This window comes from Ambystoma mexicanum, chromosome 6q (genome assembly GCF_040938575.1).
Source record: "Ambystoma mexicanum isolate Mex_15411 chromosome 6q, UKY_AmexF1_1, whole genome shotgun sequence".
NCBI lineage: Eukaryota > Metazoa > Chordata > Amphibia > Caudata > Ambystomatidae > Ambystoma > Ambystoma mexicanum.
In genome coordinates, this window is record NC_090937.1 from 673,351,482 (window position 1) to 673,377,766 (window position 26,285).

Consider the following 26,285-nt stretch of genomic DNA (forward strand, 5'->3'; position numbering starts at 1 on the left):
TGCCGTATATGTTCACTTTGATCCTCTGTGCTCCCATGAAAGGGTAGTCCCTTGAAATTGGTGATGGGCACCTGGCACAGGCACTTACTTCTAATCATGTCCTCACTGTTTGACATATGTCACACACTTTAATGCCAGAAGATATAGTACATACAATATATCAACTCACAAAAAAGGAGGTGTTAATGCCCAGCTGTAGCTCCCATCCTCTGTCACCCCACATAATCCCACCCACACAGCCAAGCTCAAACCTGCCCCCCCCAAGGGCATACCTCTTCATAGACCCAAGAACCTTAGCTCACCCTGACTAACCACTATTTACAATCTTAGATCCACCCTACTCACCTTACCCTACTTCTCAACCCTCCAACCCTAACTTACCTGGTTGTGCCATTGTAGCTCGACTGATCCACCCTACCTCACCCCTGCCTACTGCATTCCCCCACACTACATTAAATGTGCCAGCATAGCTGACGCATGCCTACCCCACAAACTAACCCTAGCTCCACAATGCCAATAATCGGCCACCTACGCTAGTCACACCTGTGCACCTTCCCCCACTCGTTGGGTGTCTCAATTTAGCTCATTCCCACCAACACATCCTAGATCCTTCCTTCCACCCCCTCTAGTTCAACTCTGCTTACCACAGCCCACCCATCATAGCTCACCCCTAAAGGAATTATGTTAAAAGTTCCAAAAACATTTGCAAGCATATCTGCAGACAGATGTAATTAGTAATAGAGATAGGGGAGTCAGTGAGTTCATGGGTAGGGCCGAGCCAGGGCCGAGCCTGGCGTCACGCCTGGCTGTAGGATCCCACCATGGGCCGATCCCATGAAATCTCTCGGTCCCCCATTAGCACAGAAAGAGTTGCGCCAGGAAATCGGGTCCGAAATCGGGTCCTGGCAAAAAAAGGGACCGTAGGGAAAACCCCAGATGGGGTTTGTAAAATAAAAAAACTCCTGGGACACTGGGACGTCAGGTTATTTCCCCGGACTGTCCCGGGAAAACCCGAACGCCCGGTCACCCCGGTTTAATATGAAGAAAAATAAATGGGCATTTCTCTTTATTTTGCCTGCTCCGCACGCCGGCGAAATAGAAAGAATTGTCAATTTATTTTTCGCTATGGTGGGGCCAGTGGCATCCGGGGTTACCGCCCCGAAAGCAGGATTGGGCTAGAAGACCCCCGCACCCGCTCCTCCCCGCCGACCCCCCTCCCTTTGGAGCTTGTGCCGGCCTGGTCCTCGTCAGGCTCGCCCACTTCTAATTAGTGATAGACACAGCAAAAAGACTTCTGCACCCCATGGTGAGCAGACGATCGTTTACTGTCTAAACGTATGTATCTGTAGCAAACTAACAGGGTAATTCATGGAAATTCGCACAAAAGTGGCGCAGGCGGCTGGCGCACAGTGTTCCCGTGCGATAGACTGCATTTCAGCGCACAGCGTATTCATGGATATTAGCCTCCAAAACCAGCCGTGGCGCACAGCGGTGCAGCGACCCTGCAGCAGCGCCAGTTACGCCCCCAAGAACGCCCTTGCGCAAGGAAAAGGCATCAAAATCCCCAATCCAGCGCAAAGGTCTGCGACAACCCAAAACCAGTTTACCGGACTGCCAAACAGCAAATGCCAAGCGGGGAACGTGTATTACGTGTTTCGCGGTAACTTCCACACGCGAAAGGGCCTGTGCGAGTGGGTACGTGTATAACTGGGGTTCGCGTGAAGTTTCACACGCGATTGGCCTGGGTACGTGTATTTTAGGGGTGCGCGGGAAGTGTTACACGCGATTGGGCTGGGTACGTGTATTTCAGGGGTGCGCGGGAAGTTTTACACGCGATCGGGCCTGGGGGAGCGGTGTACGTGTATTCCAGGGGTGCGTGGGAAGTTCTATACGCGATTGGCCTGGGTACGTGTATTTCAGGGGTGCGCATGTGTTTTCACACGCGACTGACCTGTGTACGTGTATTTCAGGGGTGCGCGGGTGTTTTCACACGCAATTTGCCTGGGTATGTGTATTTCAGGGGTGCGCGTGTGTTTTCACACACGACTGGCCTGGGTACGTGTATTTCAGGGATGCGCGGGTGTTTTCACACGCGATTGGCCTGGATACGTGTATTTCAGGGGTGCGCGGGAAGTCTTACACGCGAATGGGCCTGGGGGAGCGGTGTACGTGTATTCCAGGGGTGCGCGGGAAGTTTTACACGCGAATGGGCTGGGTACGTGTATTTCAGGGGTGCGCAGGAATCTTCACACGCGATCGGGCCTGGGGGAGCAGTGTACGTGTATTCCAGGGGTGCGCGGGAAGTTCTACACGCGATTGGCCTGGGTACGTGTATTTCAGGGGTGCGCGTGTGTTTTCACACACGACTGGCCTGGGTACCTGTATTCCAGGGGTGCACGGGTGTTTTCACACGCGATTGGCCTGGGTATGTGTATTTCAGGGGTGCGCGGGTAGTTTCACACGCGAATGGGCTGGGTATGTGTATTTCAGGGGTGCATGGGAAGTTTCACACGCGATTGGCCTGGGTACGTGTATTTCAGGGGTGCGCGGGAAGTTTCACACGCGATTGGGCCTGGGCGAGTGGGGTACGTGTATTTCAGGGGTTCGCGGGTAGTTTCACACGCGAATGTGCTGGGTACGTGTATTTCAGGGGTTTGCGTGAAGTTTCACATGCGATTGGCAGTGTGGTTCCTCCCAGGTGTCCCCTCTACCCCCTCCACGGCCCCTGCAGGCATCCCACACCACAGGGGACTACCCTGCACCCCTGGTCATGTCCCGCAGGCAGCCCATCCACCATGGGCATACCCCCCTGCCAAGCCACATGTCACGTTGCAATATGATCACCAACTCATGTCTCCCAGCACCCCCACCCCCCAGCAGTCAGGGGCACCTGCCAGCAGGCCCCCACACATGTCCCCCTGCACCCCCACCCCCCAGCAGTCAGGTTCACCTGCCAGCAGGCCCCCACACATGTCCCCCTGCACCCCCATCCCCCAGCAGTCAGGGGCACCTGCCAGCTGGCCCCCACTCATGTCCCCCCCAACATGACATGAAGATGCACAATCATGGGCCTCATGTCCAACAAAATACCACAGAACGCCACCCCAGTCTTGACACGCAATGATCTTCCCAATCCACCCCACACTGACTTGGCCATCTCAAGACAGAAGTCAACTATGTACATCAACACATGTCCGTCACACACACACACCGGTTGCCATTGATACTGTAAACCCACATTTTGACATGCATGAACCCAATGAGCAAATCACACACATGGAAGTAAAATATAAAAATGTATTATGACCAAAATCAATGCAATGAAATGAAATCATAAAAAAAGCCAAACATGAAATGAAAATCAAGTAAAAAAAATAAGAAAATGAAAAGTATAAGTATCCAAAGAAATCCTAATGATCCATTGTCCAAACTCTCCGTCCACCAAATCAAATCCAAAGGAAACGTAAAAAGTAAAATCCATTGCTCCATGGTGAAATCCAAATTATAAGTCCACAAGAATCCAATGTCCAACTAATTTACAAGCAATGTTCAAGGGTCCATGAGCCCGACAAAAGAAAAGAAACCTACCTAAGAAACTACCTACGAAAAAAACTATATACAAAAAGGTGGGGCATTGTCCAAGCACCCCAAATGAAATGAAAACCAAAAGGAAACCTAACACTAATTAACTTTATACAATGGCAGTGGGCTAGTCCGACGGCTCACTTCCTGATTTCCCGGGCCAGGGCATCATCGAACTCCTGCTCGATGTCCCAGAGGCGGTCCACTTCGATGGCCCCGAGGATTCGCAGGGGCGATGACATCTGGACCCCCAGGTCCCTGCGAATGGCCTCGAGGCACTCGGCCCGCCTCAGGGCCCTCCGCATGGAGTTCTCCGCCCTGACCATCGTGAGCCATGGCTCTTCCGCCCGCTGCCGCTCCGCATCTATGGCGTGGCCCAACCGCTGCCACACGGAAGACACTTCCCGTCCTGGGTCCTCCTGCCATCCGGCCGATGCCTGCCCCTCCGATGTCGAAGGCCCCGAGCCATCATGGCTCCCACCTTGTTACCGCTGCTGCTGCTGTGCCTGTGCCCTGGCTCCTGCTGCCTGCACATCCTCCTCCAGCTGGGGTGCAGTTGTTGAGGCGGCCAACCCTGCTGGACGACCGACTCCCGACTGTGGCAGGGATCTTTCCTCCAGCAGCCTGGCCGCACGGTCAGAGGCAGCTCCACAGGGCACCCAGGTGATACATGGGTGGGAAGATGGCACGGAGGACGACTGGCGCATAGGGGGTTCAGGTGAGGAGGTGGTCGAAACAAGTTCCAGTAAACAGAGGAATCCGGCTTGGGTGACCTGTCCCAGTAGGCTGACGTGGTCAACGAGCCATTCGAGATGACGTGCAGTCTCCCCATGAAAAGACTGCAGGTCACCTCGCATGGCCCGTTGACGCATCGCCACCCCACCCAGGACAGGCTCAACCCGGTCCCGGATAGCCACGTCCGCAGAGAGAGGAAGGCCAGTTGTTGTAAACTCATCCCCTCCCTGAAAACGGGTCTGGACAGAGGCATCCCTGCTGGTGCGGGATGGTGCAGTCACAGGATCGGGGACAGGATTACACACAGGCACCTCCGCGGCGGCCTGTGCTGCCTCCTGTCCCTGCTCCTGCGCTGCACCACTAGCACCAGTGGAATCCCCACCTCCAGACCCCATCTCTGTCCTTTGCACGGCCTCCTCCTCCTCCACCAAACCCCCCACCAACCTGGATGACTCCGTGCCATCTTCTGCCGTCGGACCCTGTGGGGTCTCAGCTGCCCCTTCTGCTGCCGAGGAGTCCAACTCCGACCTCTGCCTCTTGGACCTTCCCTCGGCAGCTGCGGCCTGGGACGCGGCACCGGACTCCTCACTCCCCGAAAAGATGACAACATGGGAGGGGAGCCAGGCCTTGCGTCTCCGGCTGGTGGTGTGATCCCTGCCGCTGTGCTCCACAGCGCCCTCTCCGCCCTCTTCATCAGTTGACGCTGCAGACAGGGAGAGATAGGAGACAGGCATCAGGATACTGTACAACGGACTGATACACACATGACAGTTGCACATGAGTGGCAGTGTCAGACTTCAGACATGGCATCACAATCCCCAACAAACATGGCATGTCAACTCACACACATGAGCAATTCCACAGCCATATGGCAACAGCCAGCAACATTCATACACATACAACAGCATGAGCAGCCAAAGGTGAGCCAGACATCACATGAAACACAGGGAGTGCACTAGACATGCACAAACGCCACCACACCTACATGCATGTGTACACCTCCACCAACTGTCGCAGTGATGAGATTTGCACCCATGCCACATCTGGCAACCAGTCTTCTACATATCAGTGTCCCAAGCATCCATGTTGCATCTCTGTTGCAACCTTGTGAAATACACACACATGCACATGTACATGGTGCGGATACATGCAGCTGGAACCGACATACATGTGTGACACCACAACCATGACAACTTACATACACAGTCATTCAAACATGTTTGCTCAGACATCTGCATTTGGCATGCAAGCTTACACACACATGCACCATCCATGTGTCTCACACAAGAGAGGACTTGCATGTGTTAGCCCCACGGCCCTGTATATACACATCCATACATGGCCCTCCAAAAACACATGTGAAATCTGCACACTACAGGCACACCACCACACGCACAGCTTACAATCAGTATGCATGTACACTTATCGCTCGACTCCAGACGGGCCTTCCTCTCAAGGACCTGGACATGGAGCGCTGGGGATATGCGTTCCAGGACCCTCATCTGATGTTCCAACAGGTGGCCCCGGCGCCCCTTAACATCCGCTGGCTTCACAAGGCGCCGGGCCTTGTTGAGGGTCCTGGACCTGAAGTCCTCCCAGCGCTTCTTGACATGTTCGAAGTCGCGGACTGCCACCCCCTCCGCGTTGATGGCAGTCACGATGTCCGTCCAGATCCTGGTCCGTCCTTCCTTGTCAGCGCGCAAACTTCCGTAGAGGGCATCATACTGCCCCAGGACTTGCTCCACCAGGACACCAACTTCGGTGGCACTGAAGCTGGTGGCCCTCTGCCTCTCTGGCTGGGGGTTGCCAGTGCTGCCAGATGGTGTGGTGCCCGACATGGCAACCCCAGAGGCAGGAGTGGGTGGGCAACTGGGTCCTGGGCTGGGCTGTGGAGCGATGTAATCCCAGTCGGGAGTCTTCGGTTCCAGCAGGGGTGGTCACAGCAACTGCACCCCTGGCTGATGTACAGGCAGCAAATAGCAGGGCACGTGGGCAGCAGGCAGTCAGGCAGCAGCAGATGGCAGGTGGGAGGCTGCTCGGGGCTCTGGGGGGCAGTGATTCGGCCTTCTGAGCAGGAGCGTGGTCTTCCGTGTGCTTATGCGTGGCCAGCTTGATACGGAGTGATTTGGCATGTGAAAATCTTGCACGTCAGCGTGTAATTCGAGAAAAGGGCCTTAGCGCGTAAGCGCGTCAGCACGCATATGCAATTTCATTGGACCAAAGGCCCTTAGCGCGTAAGCGCGTCTGTGATGTATTGCGCATGGGCGTTGCCCTGGCAGGGCTTGAAGATCCCACGTGGATTTCCATTGCTCTGTACGTGCTTTTCGTGGGGTGCGGTGCGTGTGTTTTGCAGGCGTTGGGGTTCACATGCTATTACTTCACAGCAGGTGGGTGTTGGCTACGCGTTCTTCTACACGCAAGGCAGACGGTGAGTGGTACCCTGCTCCCCCAGGCCCGATCGCGTGTGAAACTTCACGCGACCCCTGAAATACACGTACCCAGCCCAATAGCGTGTGAAAACACCCGCACACCCCTGAAATACACGTAGCCAGGCCAATCGCGTGTAAAACTTCGCGCGCACCCCTGAAATACACATACCCAGGCCAATCACGTGTAAAACTCCTCGCGCACCCCTGAAATACACGTACCCAGGACAATCGCGTGTAAAACTTCCCGCGCACCCCTGAAATACACGTACCCAGGCCAATCGCGTGTGAAAACACCCGCACACCCCTGAAATACACGTAGCCAGGCCAATCGCGTGTAAAACTTCGCGCGCACCCCTGAAATACACATACCCAGGCCAATCACGTGTAAAACTCCTCGCGCACCCCTGAAATACACGTACCCAGGACAATCGCGTGTAAAACTTCTCGCGCACCCCTGAAATACACGTACCCTGCCGAATCGCTTGTAAAAACACCCGTGCACCCCTGAAATACACGTACCCAGCCCAATCGCGTGTAAAACTTCCCGCGCACCCCTGAAATACACGTACCCAGCCCAATAGCGTGTGAAAACTTCCCGCGCACCCCTGAAATACACGTACCCAGGCCAATCGCGTGTAAAACTTCTCGCGCACCCATGAAATACACGTACCCAGGACAATCGCGTGTAAAACTTCCCGCGCACCCCTGAAATACACATACCCAGCCGAATCGCTTGTAAAAACACCCGTGCACCCCTGAAATACACGTACCCAGCCCAATCGCGTGTAAAACTTCCCGCGCACCCCTGCAATACATGTACACAGCCCAATCGCGGGTAAAACTTCACGCGCACCCCTGAAATACACGTACCCGGCCCAATCGTGTGTGAAACTTTGCGCGCACCCCTGAAATACACATAGCCAGGCCAATCATCCAACTCATGTCGTGTAAAACTTCCCGCGCACCCCTGAAATACACGTACCCAGGACAATCGCGTGTAAAACTTCTCACGCACCCCTGAAATACACGTACCCAGGCCAATCGCGTGTAAAACTTCTCGCGCACCCCTGAAATACACGTAGCCAGGCCAATCGCGTGTAAAACTTCTCGCGTACCCCTGAAATACACGTACCCAGGCCAATCGCGTGTAAAACTTCTCGCGCACCCCTGAAATACACGTACCCAGGCCAATCGCGTGTGAAACTTCTCGCGCACCTCTGAAATACACGTACCCTGCTCCCCCAGGCCCGATTGCGTGTTAAACTTCCCGCGAGCCCCTGAAATACACTTACCCCGCTCCCCCAGGACCGATCGCGTGTAAAACTTCCCGCTCACCCACGAAATACACGCACACGCTATTATTCACACAGCAGGTGTCCGTGTTTGTCACGTACCCCTTTGCACGTCATTTGTCCTAGAGGGCCACAGTATGGGACATTCATCAGAGCTGTGTATACGTGCTTTTTGTTAGCGCACATTTTGACGCACATTTTTTTCATGCGCAGGGACGCTACCACCTGCTTTCGTGTGGCGGACGTGTATGGGCCTGTGCGCGTCTTTGCCCGTGCGCTGGTTTGCCCTATTCGATTCCATGAATACGTGTTGTAGGCGAGCGTGTGGGCGTTCCGCGCACTTGCCTCCTGTACTTCCCCCGTGACGCCCACATTTTCACGAGTTGTTCCCCATTCCCCGTGTCACGCCCCGTGTTCCGCCTACTTTTGTTATGTGCGCCACGCTATGTGCGCTTTCGCTGTGGCCTTAGCGCACGCCGTTAGATGACCTGTGCGCCGGCGTGCGCCGCGCACTTTTTCAGCGCACATCCCTGATTTTACTCGCGCACGGACTTCCATGAATAGATGTGCGATGGTTTCCCTGCGATATTCGCACTTGCACTGCGATTTTCGCTCTTTCACTGCGAATCGCACGTTTTCGCACGCCTGCGCCGGATTTTTCGGCGCACATTAATTCCATGAATCGGCCTGTAAGTGTCCTCAAACTGACAGACACTCCCGTCCAGTATGTATCAGCAAATATTTGTTTACAGGCATGTTATGAAATACTGTGCATTTAAGGCAGTCTCATTTATATTATCTACACAGCTCTAATTGAATAAACAACTGAAAATTACAAGCAGGGCGCAATTTTACCATAGCCGTTTAAACAAAATCCCACTCATCACACATTCAGTCTTGATATCCTTGGCTATAATTAGATGTCACGAGCCCAGGGAACTCCTCTGTGCGTGCACGTGGTAATTGCCCGAAAAGTACAGTAAACACACGTGGCTCCATTTTCCGGGTACTGGCGTTGTAACAGGAGCTGCCGAATGCTTATCTTTCTCAATGCTTGCCCGGGGGCACGCGTTTGTGGAACACAAGCCAAAGCTGTTTAATTGTATTACAGCCTAACTCCGTGTCATGCTTCATTGTCAGAGAGCACGTTTGTGACACACTGGGAAATCCCACGCCCGAAAACTTGAGGAACAAGAAAAAAAATGAATGGCATTCAGTGGCTTAAAACGTTGGCGCTTTGGAACACGACTTGGAATCCACTCGTCCCCGCAATCGGACGTAGACAGTTCTGAAAGTAATTGCCCAAATAGAATACGCATTCATACGTGCAGTTCCACTAGTGTTGTAATTTTAAAACCTCCGTTTTTCTCAAAATATATTTCTTGCTGTTTTGGAAGATCGTTTGCGCGCCACTGCTAAAAAGTTCACTTGAGGGAAGAAGACCGAGGATGGACGCTTCGGAGTACGCACTGCAGCGGTGTGAGGTAAGTGGCTGTCATGGATGTGTGGAGCTGGAGGCACTTGTGCTCACTCAAACGGCATGCAATGCGCTGACCGGGCGAATTTTCTGAGCAGAGCTAAGAGAATGATTGCTAAGAGCTGATCTGGTCGGCTTGGGAGAAACTCTTCGTTTACATATCGCCACCCTTCTTATAGTAGTAGTGAGCAAGTACTCACCAGACTGGGCTTCCCACGAAAAAGGTGTGAGCATAGTACTTAACAAAGATCTACTCCCCACCCGTGATGGGTGCAGCCGAAGTTCCTCTCCGAAGGAGCTTATTAGAGCATTACACTGTATCTGGGGGCCTTTAAATGTTCGTGGCGTGGTAAGTCATGATATATGGGCGTGTTTGATAGCTTTAATTCAGTTCAATGTTGTGTCTCTCCCAGTCATTAAACCGCTCAGTTTTTAAACGTAATTGATTAGCTAATTGTAAAATAATAATAATTAGCATCTGTTAGGAAGAATTTTCTTTTTGGTGCTTAATTCCTCCCACCTTATATGATTGGTTATTTATAACACGGGGATCGAACCTGTGTTGCTTCGTGTTGCTTTGCTTCCAAAGCAAGCATGTTGCCCCTGAGCTATCCTCCTGAGACATAAAAGCCCCCTGCTCTTTTTCTGGATTTAGGAATTTTTAATTTTAACCCTGGAGTGAGTGAGATCTTTCACTCTCTCATGTGTTTTGACCTAATTTGGATGGTGTCGTTTCAGGGTTTTTGGAGTCTGACAAACTCCATAGGCATCTGCTTTTTGTATGGTGACCCTTAGCACCTTCAGTGCAGTGCCACAGAGAAATCCTTTAGATTTCTCATGAGGTTTAAATACCTGTGTATGTGTGAACTACAGGAGGCGTAGGAGACACATACAATCTGGGGGGGACAGGGGACACCTTGTGGACTTTGCTGCAGACACAAACTACAGAGTAAAATCTGCCCATTTATTTGCTGTGAGTGATGATCATGAACATTTGTTAAAAAAAACAAATATTTCTGCGGCGTTCGGTACGCATGACAAACTCTGTTGTAATTGTTTGTGTGTGAACTTGATCCGTTATATCTTTGTGTATATTGAACACACAAACATGAGTGAGTCTTTTCTGAGTCATAGTTGTACGTAGCCACGTTTTCAGTCATTGTAAAGCACTAAAACTCCTCTCAGCCTCACAGGAAGACACTGGAACCGTTAGGAGGACCGCAGTAGCTTCTCCCGCTGTGCAAATAAAGCTCTTACTGTGGGTAGCATCCTTTGATGTCTACCAATTTTGAGATGGTAAAATAATTATGGATGCATGATAATGTTGTTAATTGTACAGAGAGGAGGAAATATTTGATTTCTGGGTGCTTAATATTTTCAGCACTTCTGCCTGTTACAAGCAGCTCTGCCACGTGAGATGGTGTAATGCCTACTGCAGTACTGCAGGACATTAGTTTACATATTTTACTCAATTGACTTTAGTACACAGGTGCTCTGAAATGATCAAGAGTGCTCAATTTGGCTTGTACCTCCTCCAGTATGCGGCTAAGGCCTTCACTTACCGTTGCACTAATGCCATGCTTAACCAGCATGTTAATACACCTTCTAGCAAACCAAGCTTCTGAGCAATGTTTGCATAGCAACGAATTAGGAGTATGTGCCCATGATTTCATTTGTTTAACATACAGACCTAGAGCATGACCCTGGGTTAAAAACTTGGTAGCTGCCAGTCCAAAATCACCTCAGATTAATTTTATCAGGGTGCTCTGGGGTAATCCCAACAAAGGTCTCCAGCAATTTCCTTCAATTTGTTTAGTGTCAAACAGGCCTCTTGGGGCCATCACTGCAGACCCACATAGTATTGTATGGGTTATTTTAGAATTGTATGTGCTATTATGGCAGGCCTTAAATTGTAGCCACAGTATGTAACATAATAGAGCTGCCTAGCCTGCATGTACTTTATTGATTTTTCAGAGGAATACTGCCCAATGCAATTTTTACATAGCGCTCAGTGTCACCTCGCAGTCACTTCATGGCACTGTACAGGCATTTCTCGGAAGAGCTTCAATACATTAAAAGCAGAAAGACCAGATTTGTACTTGGCATGACTGCTCCTTTCAGCAGAGCTGATAAGCATTTGATCAGAGGAACATTTTTGAATACTCTTTTCATGGCTCTATAGAAAACCTTTCAGACTGGCTGCTATTAATTGTATTAGACAGCATGGCATTGGATGCTGTGTGTCTAATGGAACTGTGCAGCACTTGTCAGTAAGGCAACTAAACTACCAATGGGACAGTATCGATAACTCTCTCAACACGACTGGTAGAGTTTTAATAAGAAGGTGTGGCACTCCACATCAAATGGAGCCTTTGTTGTTAAACTTTGCAATGGAACCTTCAAAACACATCCAGGCTGCTGTTTTTTTCAATGCTGTAGCACTTGCCTTGTGTCTCAGAAGTGAGCTTGTGATTGAAGTGCAACAACTCTGAACTTCCTTTTAAACAGGTGTGATTCATATATGTCACACACACAGTCCCCTCATTGCATAGACTAATTACAGAACTATTTAGTATTACGCAGCATAAGGCTGTAGTTTCCTTTTTAGCCTTGTAGGGTTGCATTAAGATTGATTGATATATGTTTCGCCCACTATGCCTGATAAAGAATTTGGGTTTATTTACATTTCTGTGTGACCTGCCTATGCTTTTTAGCACAGAACATAAGGAGTAATGATGTATGGCTTGTAAACTTGTTACTCCTACAGAAGTCCCACTCCTGTAACACATACAGTGTAGCACTGAGCTGCACTACTTAAGGGAACGATACAAATGAAGCACCAATTATAGTGCACTACCATCAGGGCCAAATATTTCAAGTTATAAGCTATTAGCCAGGAATTAATAGTCACTCGCCCCTTCATTTCTTCACATACGTACAGCACTCCATTTCTTACTCACCAAGAGTCCATTATCACTAGTCACTGTGACTGGGTCCTATGGTGGAGAGAGCGGGACCATCCTTGAGAGTGAAGTGACCAGACCCCCTGCCCTGTCCTTCCAGAGGGTCCTGACATGCAGCTGGCTTTCCTGAACATTAAACAGAGGTTTTCTATGTAAGTAGAATTGAACCCTTTGAAACCAAAATGTGGGGGATCTGCTGGCATTAAATCCTTTCCCTTTATAGCAGGTGTGGGGGAGGGGGCAAAACTGTGTAAATCCTTGGCCTATTTAACTAAAGAAATATTAATTTACTCTATTCTCCTTGGTAGAACACCACAGGGTGATATTTGTTAAAATTCGAAATTAACAAAGCTCATTCCCAGTTTGCCTTGAAAACTATAGACTGTAATTTAATTAGGTAACCCTGTGTGTTCAGCTCCCCCAACACAGGCGTTTAAGTGGAGATTGGTCTGAAATCCAAAATTCCTAAATCATCCCAATTTTTACAATCCAGCTTCCTCAACACAGGCCTTTTAGTGAAGGGGGCCTGAAACCCAAATTCTGAAATCATCCCAATTTTACTGTCCAGCTTCCCCAACACATTTATTTATTTATTTATTCAGATTTGTAGAGCGCACGTCAGCCCGGGGGCATCGTGGCGCTTGTTACAGACATATCTTGGTTACAAATAAGACAATACAATAAAGCAATATTAACAAGGAATACATTATTTACAGTGGGAGATATGGTGTTTGTACAGTAGCAATGCAGTATATTTACATGGATTCGCCTGGGTCACATTATAGTTCAAGGAAAGAGGTCTTCAGTTTCCTACGAAAAATCGGGAGCGAGTTTTCCGCCCTAATGTCTGCAGGGAGAGCGTTCCAGGTCTTGGCGGCAATGTAGGGGAAGGTTAGGCCACCGGCTTTGGCTTTTTTGATGCGTGGGATGTAGAGTAGGTTGGTGTATTGCGTTCTGGTGGGGCGGGCTGAGGAGGGTTTGGAGATGGTCTCTGATAGGTAGGACGGGGTGGAGAGAGAGAGGCATTTGTGGCTGAGGGTGAGGATTTTTTTTCGTTTCGATGTAATTCGTTCTTTAACCGGTAGCCATTGGGCTGAAAGTCTGGCATGGGAGATATGCTCTCTTCTTGGGATGCTGAGAGCAGCCCGGAGCGCATTGTTCTGTGTGACTTGGAGTCTGTTTAGGTTTTTTGCTGATGTGCCCGCTAGGAGGGCATTGCAATAGTCCAGTTTGGCTCCAATGGTTGCTATGGAGAGGCAGTTGGGTTTGGAGAGGTAAGGCTTGATGGCGTTTATGAGTTTGGTGGTGTGGGCAGATGAGGAGGTGATAGCGCTGACTTGTCTGTTCATAGAAAGAGAGGAGTCTATGTATACTCCCAGAGTCTTTACCGCTGTGGAGACAGGGATGATGGAGTTGTCAATGGAGAAGTTAGCGTACAGTGTGTCCAGTTTGTCTAGGGTGCTCTGTTGACCCAATATCATGATTTCCGTCTTGTCTCCATTTAAGCAGAGGCCGTTTACTGCCATCCAGGTCTGGATGATGGCGTAGATCGAGTGGAGTGCCTTTGCGTCGTCGTGGTATGACCCTGAGAGGGGTAGAAGTACTGGTGTGTCGTCCGCGTAATTCGTGTATGTGATGCCGTAGGAGTCGAGTTTGTCAAAAAGAGGTTTAGTGAACAGGTTGTAGAGTGTGGGAGCAGTGCAGGAACCTTGAGGGACTCCGCATGGATTGTCGTGGGAGTGGCGTTCGCGATGTCCGAGAAGACTTTCATGGCTCTACCCTCTAGGAAGGAGGTGACCCATAGGGCTGATTCTTTAGAAAAGTTGGCAGAGTGTGTGAGGTGTGAGGTGAGGGTCTTGTGATCAACTAGATCGAAAGCGGCCGAGAAATCTAGGAGGAGCAAGAGAGCTGGCTTGCCCTTGTCCATGATATGCGTGATCTGATTTTTTAGGTCCACCAGGGCTATTTCTGTGCCGTGTCCTTTCCGGAAGCCTGATTGCCTTGTTCCAAGAAAGTGCTGGATTTGGCAATGTGCGGCTTTGTCCAGTAATTTCAGGAGAAATGGCACTGTGGTTATTGGTCTGTAGTTGTTGGGTTGTAGAGGGTCGAGGGTAGGTTTTTTTAGGAGGGGCCGGACCCATGCCTCTTTGAGGCTAGCAGGGATAATGCCTGTTTTAAAAGACGCATTGATAAAAGTTGTAAAGAGCGGCGCAAAGCAATCTGCGCAGTCTTTGACGAGTTTAGGTGGGCAGATATCGCCTTTGCAGGGGGAGGGTTTGAGATTTTTTAGTAGATTGATAACTTCTGTTTCAGTGACATCCCTGAAAGAGAAGTCAGGTATGGTTTGCTTCGACGAGGAGGGTGAGGCGTTAGAAAGCTTGGTACCTGTCTGTTTAGGTAGTGCTTTGCAATGGTCTTTGATTTTCTTTTGGAGAAGGTCAATTTTATGTAGCATGGCCGATTGAATACTGGCACACCACGCTTCATCTTTGATTATTTCATCTGTGGTATTGGGGGGGGGAGATGAGCTCGTTGAAGATGGCGAAGATCTCTTTAGTGTGCGATTTGGCATTAGAGATACGTGTGTTGAATGCTTTGGCTTTAGCATCAGTGATAGCTATTTTGTATTGCTTGGAGATTAAGTTGAACTCATTTTTTGTGCTGTTGCATGGGTTGGATTGCCAGCTTTTTAGAGCTGCTCTTTTGTGGGATCGCATTGAGTGCTGTTCTTCAGTCAACCAGGCGTTGGTGTGTAGTGATTTCTTTTCTTTTTTCCATTCGAGTGGTGCTATTTCATTGATAGCTTTAGTGACGACATCTTTGTAGATGTCTGCCAAAATATTGGGGTCATTAGAGAAAGGAGGTGCTAGTTTGGTGGTGTTGAGGTATAGGCGCAGGTTGTCCTCTTTGAGTTTTTTTGAGCTTCTGACTTGTGCAGCGATAGCAGAGGTCAGGGCTTTTTGATTTTTGGTGATAGGAATCGAGAATTCGATGCAGTTGTGGTTGGTCCATGGCAATGATGATATCGAGGTGATAGTGGAGAGACAATTATGGTCTACAACCCAGTCTAGAATACGACCTTTGACGTGAGTGGTATTCTCTACTTTTTGGGTGAAGCCTAGGTCACTGAGTTCTTTGGAGAGGGCGACTGCAGATTGGTCTTTAGCATCATTAAATCCCAGGTTAAGGTCTCCTAGGAGAAGGGTTTTGGTGGAGCTTTTGATATTATTGCTGAGGATGTGGATGATGCTTTCCTGAGAGTCAGGGGTGGTGCCTGGGGGACGATATAGTAGGTGAATGTTGATGGTGCTGTTGGGTGACAGGGTGAGTTTGGTCGATAGGAGGTCAGAGTTCTTGGTCGAGGAGTGGCTAACAAGTCGGAGCTGAAGATTTTCCTTGTAGATGAAGGCTCCTCCGCCTCCTATTCGTTCAAGTCTGTCTTGTCTGAGTATGGTGAAACCAGGTGGTAGTGCAAGAGTGACGGCTGGGCCTGATGCTTTGTGTAACCATGTTTCTGTGATGGCTAGTAGGTCAATGTTGTTATTAGTTATGAGCTCATGAATATCAGATGCATGGGCTGTGAGGGATCGAACATTGAGGAGGGCACATTTAATGTGAGGTGTGATTGTGGAGGTGAGGGTGGTAGATGTGACTGTTGTGTTATGTGTGGTTATATTGAGGAGTGTGGTTTGGTTAGTGTGTGGTTGTTTGTGGGTGGGAGGGTGTACAATGTGGGGGATGTGTTTGGAGAGGATGCAGGAGCTTAATCTGTAGTTTCTAAGTTCAATGGGTGGGGGTTGTGTGCTGAATGTAGTGGTCTGTGTGCGAGCTCTGAGTCTATCTAGTCTATACATTCTGGCGGTGCAGGGTGCAGGGGGTGTGTTACTGCGATGTGAGTGAGTTTGTGAGGTATCCGGGGCAGTGGGTTGTGTTGGATTGAAGGGTGGGCTGTGTGGCATGAGAGCGAGTTGGGAGCGGGATGATGTGTAGGGTTGGTGAGCAATGAGTGTGACAAGGAGGGTGAGCAGTGTGGTGGTGGTGGCGGCGAGCTTGCAGATGGCTATGGGCATGATTGTGTGCTAGGTGGGGCACAGGAGGATAGCAGGTGGTCAATAAGCGACCATAAGGCACAACAAAATGCAGAGTGGTCAATAAGCGACCATAAGGCACAACTAGATTGCAGGGTGGTCAATAAGCGACCATAAGGCACAACAAAATTGCAGGGTGGTCAATAAGCGACCATAAGGCACACCAAAATGCAGGGTGGTCAATAAGCGACCATAAGGCACAACAAAATTGAAGGGTGGTCAATAAGCGACCATAAGGCACAACAAAATGCAGGGTGGTCAATAAGCGACCATAAGGCACAACTAGTTTGCACAGTGTTCAAAGAGCAAGCATAGGCGCTAGCCGTTGCAGTTGCAGTATGGGGGCCACCTAAATCCGAATATTCACAGTGAGGGCTTAATTGGCATTTTTCAAACAGATGCATGAGAGCACTAGGCCACCTAAATTAGAATATTCACAGTGAGGGCTTAATTGCCATTTTTCAAACAGATGCATGAGAGCACTAGGCCACCTAAATTCGAATATTCACAGTGAGGGCTTAATTGGCATTTTTCAAACAGATGCATGAGAGCACTAGGCCACCTAAATTCGAATATTCACAGTGAGGGCTTAATTGGCATTTTCAAACAGATGCATGAGAGCACTAGGCCACCTAAATTCGAATATTCACAGTGAGTGCTTAATTAGCATTTTCAAACAGTTGCTATTGTTCGTCTATATACGTGTGTCGCAACAAGATTAGATGCAGTGTGCAGACAGAGGTGCTGAGCAGCATGAGGGTATACCTGGCAGGTACGTTGGTTTAGAGCTGATTCTTAGGATGTAAACAATGATGTTTATCAGTTCGGTGGCATCGCAAGTCATTGTGGAAGCGAGAACTTAGTGGCGAAAGTACAGAGTGACTCCCCCAGGTGATGACGGGCAGCCCCAGTGGGTGGTGGGAATACAAGTAGGTAGTTGTAGGGGTCGGGAATGGTGCAGGAACGCCGGGTTAGATAGAATAAGCGCAGAGTGCGGTCAGAGTGCGTTGGGCAATTCCCAGTGGAATGGAGTCGGTCTGAGTGTCTTACCGCTTGTCTTGTGGGTTGCAGGGGTGATCAGGGAGGTTGTATGCAGACGAGCAGGGGTTCTGGCCCTTGGCACTGTCAGCACTGGACAGTCACAGGACAGTTGCTGGCCTTGCCCTCAGGGCCTTTCCAGGAAGGGCCGGCTTACGCCTACCGGCGTTGGGTTGGCTAGTATCTTACGTGATACAGCCAATCAGGGAGGTGCTGGCCTCAGATGGAAGGTGCAGGGAGGCACCAAGAAGTTAAAGCTACATGGGCGGCCATCTTGGATCGGCTAGAGCCTCGTGTTAATCAATGGCGCTATTGTGGACATCAGAGTAGCAGGGGCGAGTTGAGGCAAATACGCGCTAACAGGCTAAAGCGCTTCGATATCCAGAAAAAATTGAGTCAGATGCCACGCCTAGTGCGCTAAGAGCATCTCATTCAAATAAAGCAAATGCTCGAAGGGGTAGCAGTATCAGCATACCTTGGTGGAAAGGCTGCCCTTCGGAACACAGACCTTTCAGTGAAGGGATTCTGAAAACAAACAGCTAAATCATCCTGTGTCTATTTTAAACAAAAATGTATGGTGAAGTCATAAGTGCCATATGCATTCATGCCAATCTATAAACCCAACTGCTCGCCTTTTCAGCGTGCAAGAAAATCGAAATTGCACAACATTGACAGGTTTGATTATTTCTTGAAGTGTAATACGTAAAAAAAAAAAGTATTGTAATTTGTGGGATTTAATTGTGTAACAAGAAGTTAATTGTGAGCCACAAAGAAGGTGACGTGTTTAGGTTATTGTGATTTCTATTAGTTCTAATTTAAATAAATACAAATATATTTCCTGTACACAGACATGGTTCTTGGCTAATTGGCAGCTCAGGGTAAGGAATACAAGCGTATTAGATGATTTGGCGAAAGGGCTGAATAAAATAACTAACATTAACCTTTTATTGTGTGAAACTTAGCTTGGGGAGGGAAGGACCTCCCAGTGTTGAGGGTGGCCTCTCAATGAACCGTTACACACCTCACCCATGCCTCAAACCCCCCTCAATTCCCAACACCAAACTATTAATAAGAAAATTGAAATTGAAATATAGAGGCTGAAAATCAAACTAAGATTACTGAGAGCAAGCAGTTGTTAACTGACATATTTAGAAATGCATTAATTTAAAAACAGCTGTGGCCTTGTCTAGAAAAAATAATCTGCTGTCTACTGGTTAGCTTTCTGATCCGCCACACTGCAGCATTCACTGACAAACTGCAACTCAGCGCCCTGAGCACACTGTCTGCATACCACATAGAAGGGAGTATTTTGGTCCTTCCCACTTCCACTCAGCAATAGAAAAAGACTCTCCTGTCTTTTGGTTAGCTTTCCGATCCACCACACTCCAGCGTCTACTGCCGAACTGGAACTCAGCACACTGTGCACACCGTGTATACTGACCATGGAGCCGTAGAATACTGTATCCACATACAGGATTGTCAAAGAGCGGATCATGCATTAAGCCCAACCCTGGGTAAAAGGATGTTGCTGCTTATGTTGTGCGTGATGTGTTCACATTAAGATGGATGAGTGGTGATGTTGGTGCAAGTGTTTGAAGACGGAGGATGGTAATTTGACTAAATACCTGCATGGGGCTTAAAGTCTCTTGATCCCAGGGTGCAGGTGACTTGCCTGACGGTCATTCAGGTTTCCTGCCATTATAGAGAAATGTGTTCCATGCTCAATTTGCTCTGTATGCTCACGTTGATCCTCTGTGCTCCCCTGAATGGGTATTTCTCCTGCAATTGGTGATGGGCACCTGGCACGGGCACTTACTCCTAATCATGTCCTCACTGTTTGACATTTGTGACACCTTTTAATGCTACAAGATATGGTACACAAAATATATCAACTCCCAGTAGCTCCCATCCTATATCACCCCACTTAATCCCACGCACACAGACAAGCTCAATCCTACCCCCCCCCCGCCCACTAGGGCACACCTCTTAATACACCCAAGAACTCTAGTTCACCCTGGCTAACCACTATCTACAAGCTCAGATCTAACCTACTCACCTCACCCTACTTCTCAACCATCCAACCATAACTTACCAGGGTGTGCACTTGTAGCTCAATTTATCCACCCTAGCTCACCCATGCCTACTCCATTCCACCACACTATATTAAATGTGCCAGCAGAGCTGACCCGTGCCTACCCTACAAACTAACACATTCCCACCAACACAACCTAGATCCTTCCTTCCACCCTCCATACTTCAACGATACTCACCCCAGACCACCCATCATATCTCACCCGTAAAGGAATTACATTAAACGTTCCAGAAACATTTGCGAGCATATCTGCAGACAGATGTAATTAGAAATAGAGGTAGGGGAGTCAGGCAGTTCATTGGTAGGGCCGAGCCAGGGCCGAGCCTGGCGTCAGGCCTGGATCTAGGAGCCCACCATGGGCCGATCCCATGAAATCCCTGGCTCCCCCAGAAATAGGAAAAAAAATGTATGCTGCCCTGACCCGCCACCATCAGGGCCGCATTTGTTCTTTCCTCGTTTTGTGCATTTATGTCCATATTGCCCGCATTGTGGCCAAAATGGAAAGAAATGCAGAAAAGGAAAAAAAAGATGGTAATTTCTTTCCATTTGCCCACGCGGAACACGCAAAATGGAAAGAAAAGATACTATATGAAAAAAAAATATGCAGTATAATAAGTGGGCATTTCTTTCCATTTATTTTTCACTGTGCACTGGGTAGTCAAGGTGGGGTACGTTACAGGCCCGTGGCATCCGGGGGTACCCGTTGGAGCCTGTGCTGGCCGGTCATCTTCAGGCTCGCCCACCTCTATTAGTAATAGACCCAGCAAAAACATTTCTGCACCCCACAGTGAATAGACGATCGTTTACTGTCTAAACCAATGTATCTTTAGCAAACTTCGTCCCGTTTAATATTTGTTTCCAGACAGGTTTTGAACTAATGTGCATTTAAAGCAATCATATTTATATTATCTACAACGCTCTAATTCAACAAACAACTGAAAATGACAAGCAGCGCGCTATTTCAGCACAACCGTTTTAACAAAATCCCACTCATCACACATTCAGTCTTGATATCCTTGGCTATAATTATATGTCACGAGCCCAGGGAACTCCTCTGTGCGTGCACGTGGTAATTGCCCGAAAAGTACAGTGAACACACGCGGCTCCACTTTCCGGGTACTGGCATTGTAACAGGAGCTGCCGAATGCTTATCTTTCTCAATGCTTGCCCGGGGGCACGCGCCTGCGGAACACAAGCCAAAGGTGTTTAATTGTATTACAGCCTAACTCCGTGTCATACTTCATTCTCAGAGAGCACGTTTGTGACACACTGGGAAATCCCAAGCCCGAAAACTTGAGGAACAAGAAATAAAATGAATGGCATTTAGTGGCTTAAAAGGTTGGCGCTTTGGAACCCGACTTGGAATCCACTCGTCCCCGCAATCGGACGTAGACAGTTCTGAAAGTGATTGCCCAAATAGAATACACATTCATACGTGCAGTTCCACTAGTGTTGTAATTTTAAAACCTTCGTTTTTCTCAAAACATATTTCTTGCTGTTTTGGAAGATCGTTTGCACGCCACTGCTAAAAAGTTCACTTGAGGGAAGAAGACCGAGGATGGACGCTTCGGAGTACGCACCGCAGCGGTGTGAGGTAAGTGGCTGTCATGGATGTGTGGAGCTGGAGGCACTTGTGCTCACTCAAACGGCATGCAATGCGCTGACCGGGCGAATTTTCTGAGCAGAGCTAAGAGAATGATTGCTAAGAGCTGATCTGGTCGGCTTGGGAGAAACTCTTCGTTTACATATCGCCACCCTTCTTATAGTAGTAGTGAGCAAGTACTCACCAGGCTTCCCAAGTAAAAGGTGTGAGCATAGTACGTAACAAAGATCTACTCCCCACCCGTGATGGGTGCAGCAGAAGTTCCTCTCCGAAGGAGTTTATTAGAGCAATACACTGTATCTGCGGGCCTTTAAATGTTCGTGGCGTGCTAAGCCATGATATATGGGCGTGTTTGATAGCTTTAATTCAGTTCAATGTTGTGTCTCTCCCAGTCATTAAACTGCTCACTGTTTTTAAACGTAATTAATTAGCTAATTGTAAAATGATAATTAGCTTTAATTTTGGTGCTTAATTCCTCCCACATTAGAGACCCTCCGCTCTTTTGCTGGACTTAAGACTTTTTAATTTTAACCGTGGAGTGAGTGAGACCTTTCTCTCACTCTCTCCTGTGTTTTGACCTGATTTGGATTGTGTGTTTTCACTGTTTTTGCAGTCTGACAAGCTCCATAGGCATTTGATTTGTGTAGGGTGACACACAGCACCTTCAGTGCAGTGTCACAGCGAAATTGTTTAGATTTCTTATGAGGTTTAAATACCTGTGTATGTGTGAACTAGCGTTCCCAAGAACAGTAAGGTGAATGAATGTGACTTTACTTACCTTTTCTCTTTGTAGGTCCAGCACACACCATCTTATATGAAGTGCTGGGGCTGGGTTACCTAGTGGTACCTTATCCTACATTCTCGTGTAACATTTGCATGTTACCCTCACTACTTTAAATGGCTGGTGGCAGTGGTTGAATTTTTCCTACCATTGTGCTTTTCTATTACAGTCTGAACCCACAGCTGCAGTACAGCACCAATGGGTGACCATTTTGTCAAAATGGCTCCTGACTACTTTTTCACATTTTTCAGTTTGTGAGGTCTTTCTTGGGTTTGAGACAGATTCAAGCCCGTTGTTTGTTTTGCCTTTCATGGGCTTCAGCCCTGACGGCTACCTCTGGCTCCAGTGTGTCTGGGAGGACGGGATGTGAGGGAGGTTCTTGAAAACTCCCCTGTCCTTTGCCCATAGGAGTTCCTGAATGACAGCCACCCTGCTGTGTGATTGAGAGCCTAGGCTGTGCATGAATGGGAGAAACCTCCTTAAAAGGCAAGGGTTTTGGGACTAGAGGCAGATTCGACCACTGGTAGAAACACCCGATGAAGAAACCCTGAACAAAAGTTGCTGCAAACTCCTGGACATTTTAATTGCCCGGTTATGCCCTGCTGCTGTGCCGAAACTCCTTTTTCAATTCGACATAGAAGCTCCGGAAGGAACTTCTTCCCTTGGGTTAGTGGGATCAACTAACCCTAAGACAAACTCCACTGGACCATTTTCCCCGACAGGCTGTACTTCTTTCCTGCAGCAAGAACCGAGTGCCAGGAGTTGAGAAATCCATAGTAGAGTGCAATGTCTGAAATCTGGCTAGACGCTCCAGGAGTCTCCTAAGGACCCTCCAGAACCAGGACAACCAGAGCTCAAGTCCCCTCACCAGAGTTCAGGACCCAAGGAGTGGTGGAAGCCCAACCGGTACCCGAGATCCGCAACAGTGCTGTATGCTAAGCACTGAAACCGCATAGTGCAGCTGAACCGAAAAGAGCCTGTAGCTGCCGATGACCTCCCAAGTACCGCTGCAGGAGCCCTCCAGATGTCCTCCCTCTTGTCCCCACGACTGAGGCTCAGAAAACAAGGGCCTGCACCTCTGTAGAAAGATAGAATCCAGCTGGACCACTCTTCTTCAAACCAGAGGTACTGTTTAGGCTTAGGGTGCTTTTCTCAGTTGGGAATTGCAGTGGTTTTTCAGAGTTGATCTCAACTCTCTTTGCACAGGCTTAACAGGTTGTGACCCTACAAGTGATTTTCTACACACTCTCTAACTTTGTGCAAGATTGTTTCTGATCTAAGAAGTGCCTCAGCTCCATAAACTGTGTTCCAATTGACTTTGGCTGTCCTGGATCCCTGAAGACTCCATTGACTTTGATATTGTTTGTCCCTCATAGGCTGTGACTTGTTTTAGTCTGTTGTTGCTGTGAAAGGCTTGTCTTGATTTTATTGGAAGATGTAGTTGTCCTCACATTTACTGAGAATCTGTTTAATCTTTTCCTTCCTTAAACCTTTCCTTTCTGCAACATCGGAATCTGCAAATTATAACTAGTGTGATATATAAAGGCCATTACTGTCCTTGTGAATGAAGTTACCTCACGGTGTACAAAGTGTGTAAAACACATCTCAAAGAATATTCACTAACTTGTTTGATTCTGAAAAGTGTTTTAAAGTATATTTACATTCTTACACAAATTGCCTTTTTAAGGAATGCTTATTTAAAAATTGATGTTAATAAAATAATAACTATTTATTACTGAAACCTTAAGTGTAAGTGTTACTTGGCTAGTGGTATTTATGAATTTCATTTGTACAGCTCTACAGCTCACACTTACCTAGCTGCTCAGTCACACTATCAACTTGTGTACTACAGACCTATACCAAATGGTGGGTTACCCAATAACAAGCAGAAAAGTGTTGTGTAGTCTCACACAGTGTGACTGCATCAATTCTTACCTAACAGCACCCTGGGCTTGGGAGCCAGCCAATCAGGTGGCTCGGAACGCAGGCTTGAAACGCTGGCACTAGCCCACGTTCCAATCCATCTGACGGCTGGCTCTCCCGCCCCCATCTCCCCCCAACCCACACCCTCAGTCACCCTTTTTCTTCTTTATTAAACCCCCTTTCCGCACCCACTTACCTTATTTTGGTTGCGGCGGCCCCTGCCGCCGCAGCCGCACATTTCTCTCAGCTTTGCACGGCTGCCATGGAAAGTGAAGAGTGCTCCATACCGAGCCCTGCCTTCCCTTTGGCGGCCATGGTGGCCATGTTGGTAAAGGATTTTCCTTCCTACAATGGGACGCATGCGGCCCTGGGCCCATATTAATGGTCTACGCTTTGCTCGAGCCATTAACTGGGGTCGTGGGGCGTTACCCACCAGTGTTGCCCCTGGTAAGGGTACATAACACCACATTAAAATAATAATATTAAGAATAATACTATAAATAACATTTATAAAGTTAATGAGAAAAATGAACATGCATGATGTATTGATTATTATCATTATCTAATCACTACATAATTGGAAAATACTCCCCACAAGCTACATGTACACAGAGGGTGTTATTATTATTGATGTTATATTATTTGCTATTGTTGTCAAAGGTTGTGTATATCATGCCCAGAATTGAACTGTGAAATTCAGAAACTTGCTAGTCCCAACTTTAAATCGGTGCATGGGCATATCCCAACAGGAAGGACGAAATGGGCAATCTCAGGTTCGAAGGTGGGGACTACATCAATGAATTAGGAATGGAACAAGTGCTGTCAAACCACATATGTTTGGCTTTTAATTGGCAAAGATGTCTTTGTTTTGAATGACAAGAAGTATGAAAGAATGGATGAGTTCTGCGTCACGCCAGAAAATAAAAATAAAAATAAAAAAAATAAAAAGAAAAGAAAGAATGGATGAGTACAATATGTACATGGATGATGGATGGCGTTTTGTGGGTGGATGTGACTGGATCTGAGAGCGTACCCGCAGGGATGCCGGAAAGATGTATGTGTGAGTGTTAATGGATGGGTGTGACAGTGTGGTCTGCTTAATGGATGGAATTGCATGCCTGCTGCGTTGACTTTGTGTGATTGTATGGGTGTGTAATTGTGATTGAACATATGGATGCGTGTGATTGGCTGAATCGATACATGTGTGTGATTAGGTGAAATGATGCATGGGTGCACATGGATTCAATATTAGGGATAAATGGGAGCAATTATAAATATGGCTATGTTGTTATTGAGTCGATGTGCCCTTCAATAAATGCATGCTATTGGATGAGTCAAGCATCTCTTCATACAAACAGGTAACAGATTCCAGGTGACTAGGCAATTAGAGTTCGAAGTATCATGCTGTATGTGCTAGCTCACATACAAAGATGTAATATGCATTTAAGACAAGATGTGCTTGGCATCTGCAATCTTTCAGAATCTGAAGAATGGATGAAACCAGGACTCCTTCCACGAGAACAATATTTTGCACAAGAGTCTTGGGTCTTTCAAACTTAACAAAATGAACAGCAATCACGAGTGAACCTCATCGCAAAGCCAGGGAGGACTGTCTGAAATGATCACCGAAGACAGGAAGAGATGTGCTCTGAACTGCCCTCATCACAACCAGGTTTCCAAAGATCCACACCCAGCTTCCGCTTCACCACATTTTGTGAGCCCGAGCTTCAGTTCCCATATCTGATAACTTTGAAGGCACTTTGAAAGATCTGATACCAACATGTTGCACTAAATAACGTATTGATTTACATAAGCTTGAGTTACCCTTGCAGACATGATAGCTGGTTAAATCTAAAATATACATCCCGCGGTGCCGACTATATAGATCTTCAGGACTCATGGGGTGAACACATCTCATTGTTAAATAAGTACAATTGTACTACTCAGTGGCAGCAAGTAGACACGATGCTCAGTTAAACAGATGTCAGCATTATGTGCATCTTGTCTTTCCCTGCACCCTGCCCTGTGTGCATGGAATGCTAGGAGTGACTGTCATGGAATGCTGTGTGTGAGAATGTTATGTTCTGGATGGTTCTGTGAATGGCAGTTGAGAAGATGGGTTGCCTGATAGAGGATGCCGGTGGATTTCTATCAATGAAACGTACCTGATATGTCATAAATGTATTCCTATGTATTCCTATACTCTATACCTGGATATGAATCAAGTGGCTAAAAGCACACTGAGTCAAGACGTTTTGATCACACCAGTATCATATTTACAG

The 26,285-nt window shown here is 48.0% G+C and overlaps 1 protein-coding gene across 3 annotated transcripts in view; it reads left to right on the top strand.

The window, feature by feature from the left end:
• TNIP3 (TNFAIP3 interacting protein 3) overlaps nt 1-26,285 on the top strand; it is a 451,042-nt gene that overhangs the window by 245,125 nt on the left and 179,632 nt on the right. Inside the window, exon 1 of one of the 3 annotated variants that reach the window (XM_069631168.1) lies at nt 9,172-9,522. The exons of 1 other annotated variant lie outside the window; for it this stretch is intronic. In XM_069631168.1, coding sequence (XP_069487269.1) covers nt 9,487-9,522 — 36 coding nt within the window. In that variant the 5' untranslated portion in view covers nt 9,172-9,486. Of the gene's footprint in view, nt 1-9,171; nt 9,523-20,813; nt 21,291-26,285 lie in introns of those variants that run through there. One more of the 3 variants, XM_069631169.1, reaches the window with a different exon arrangement.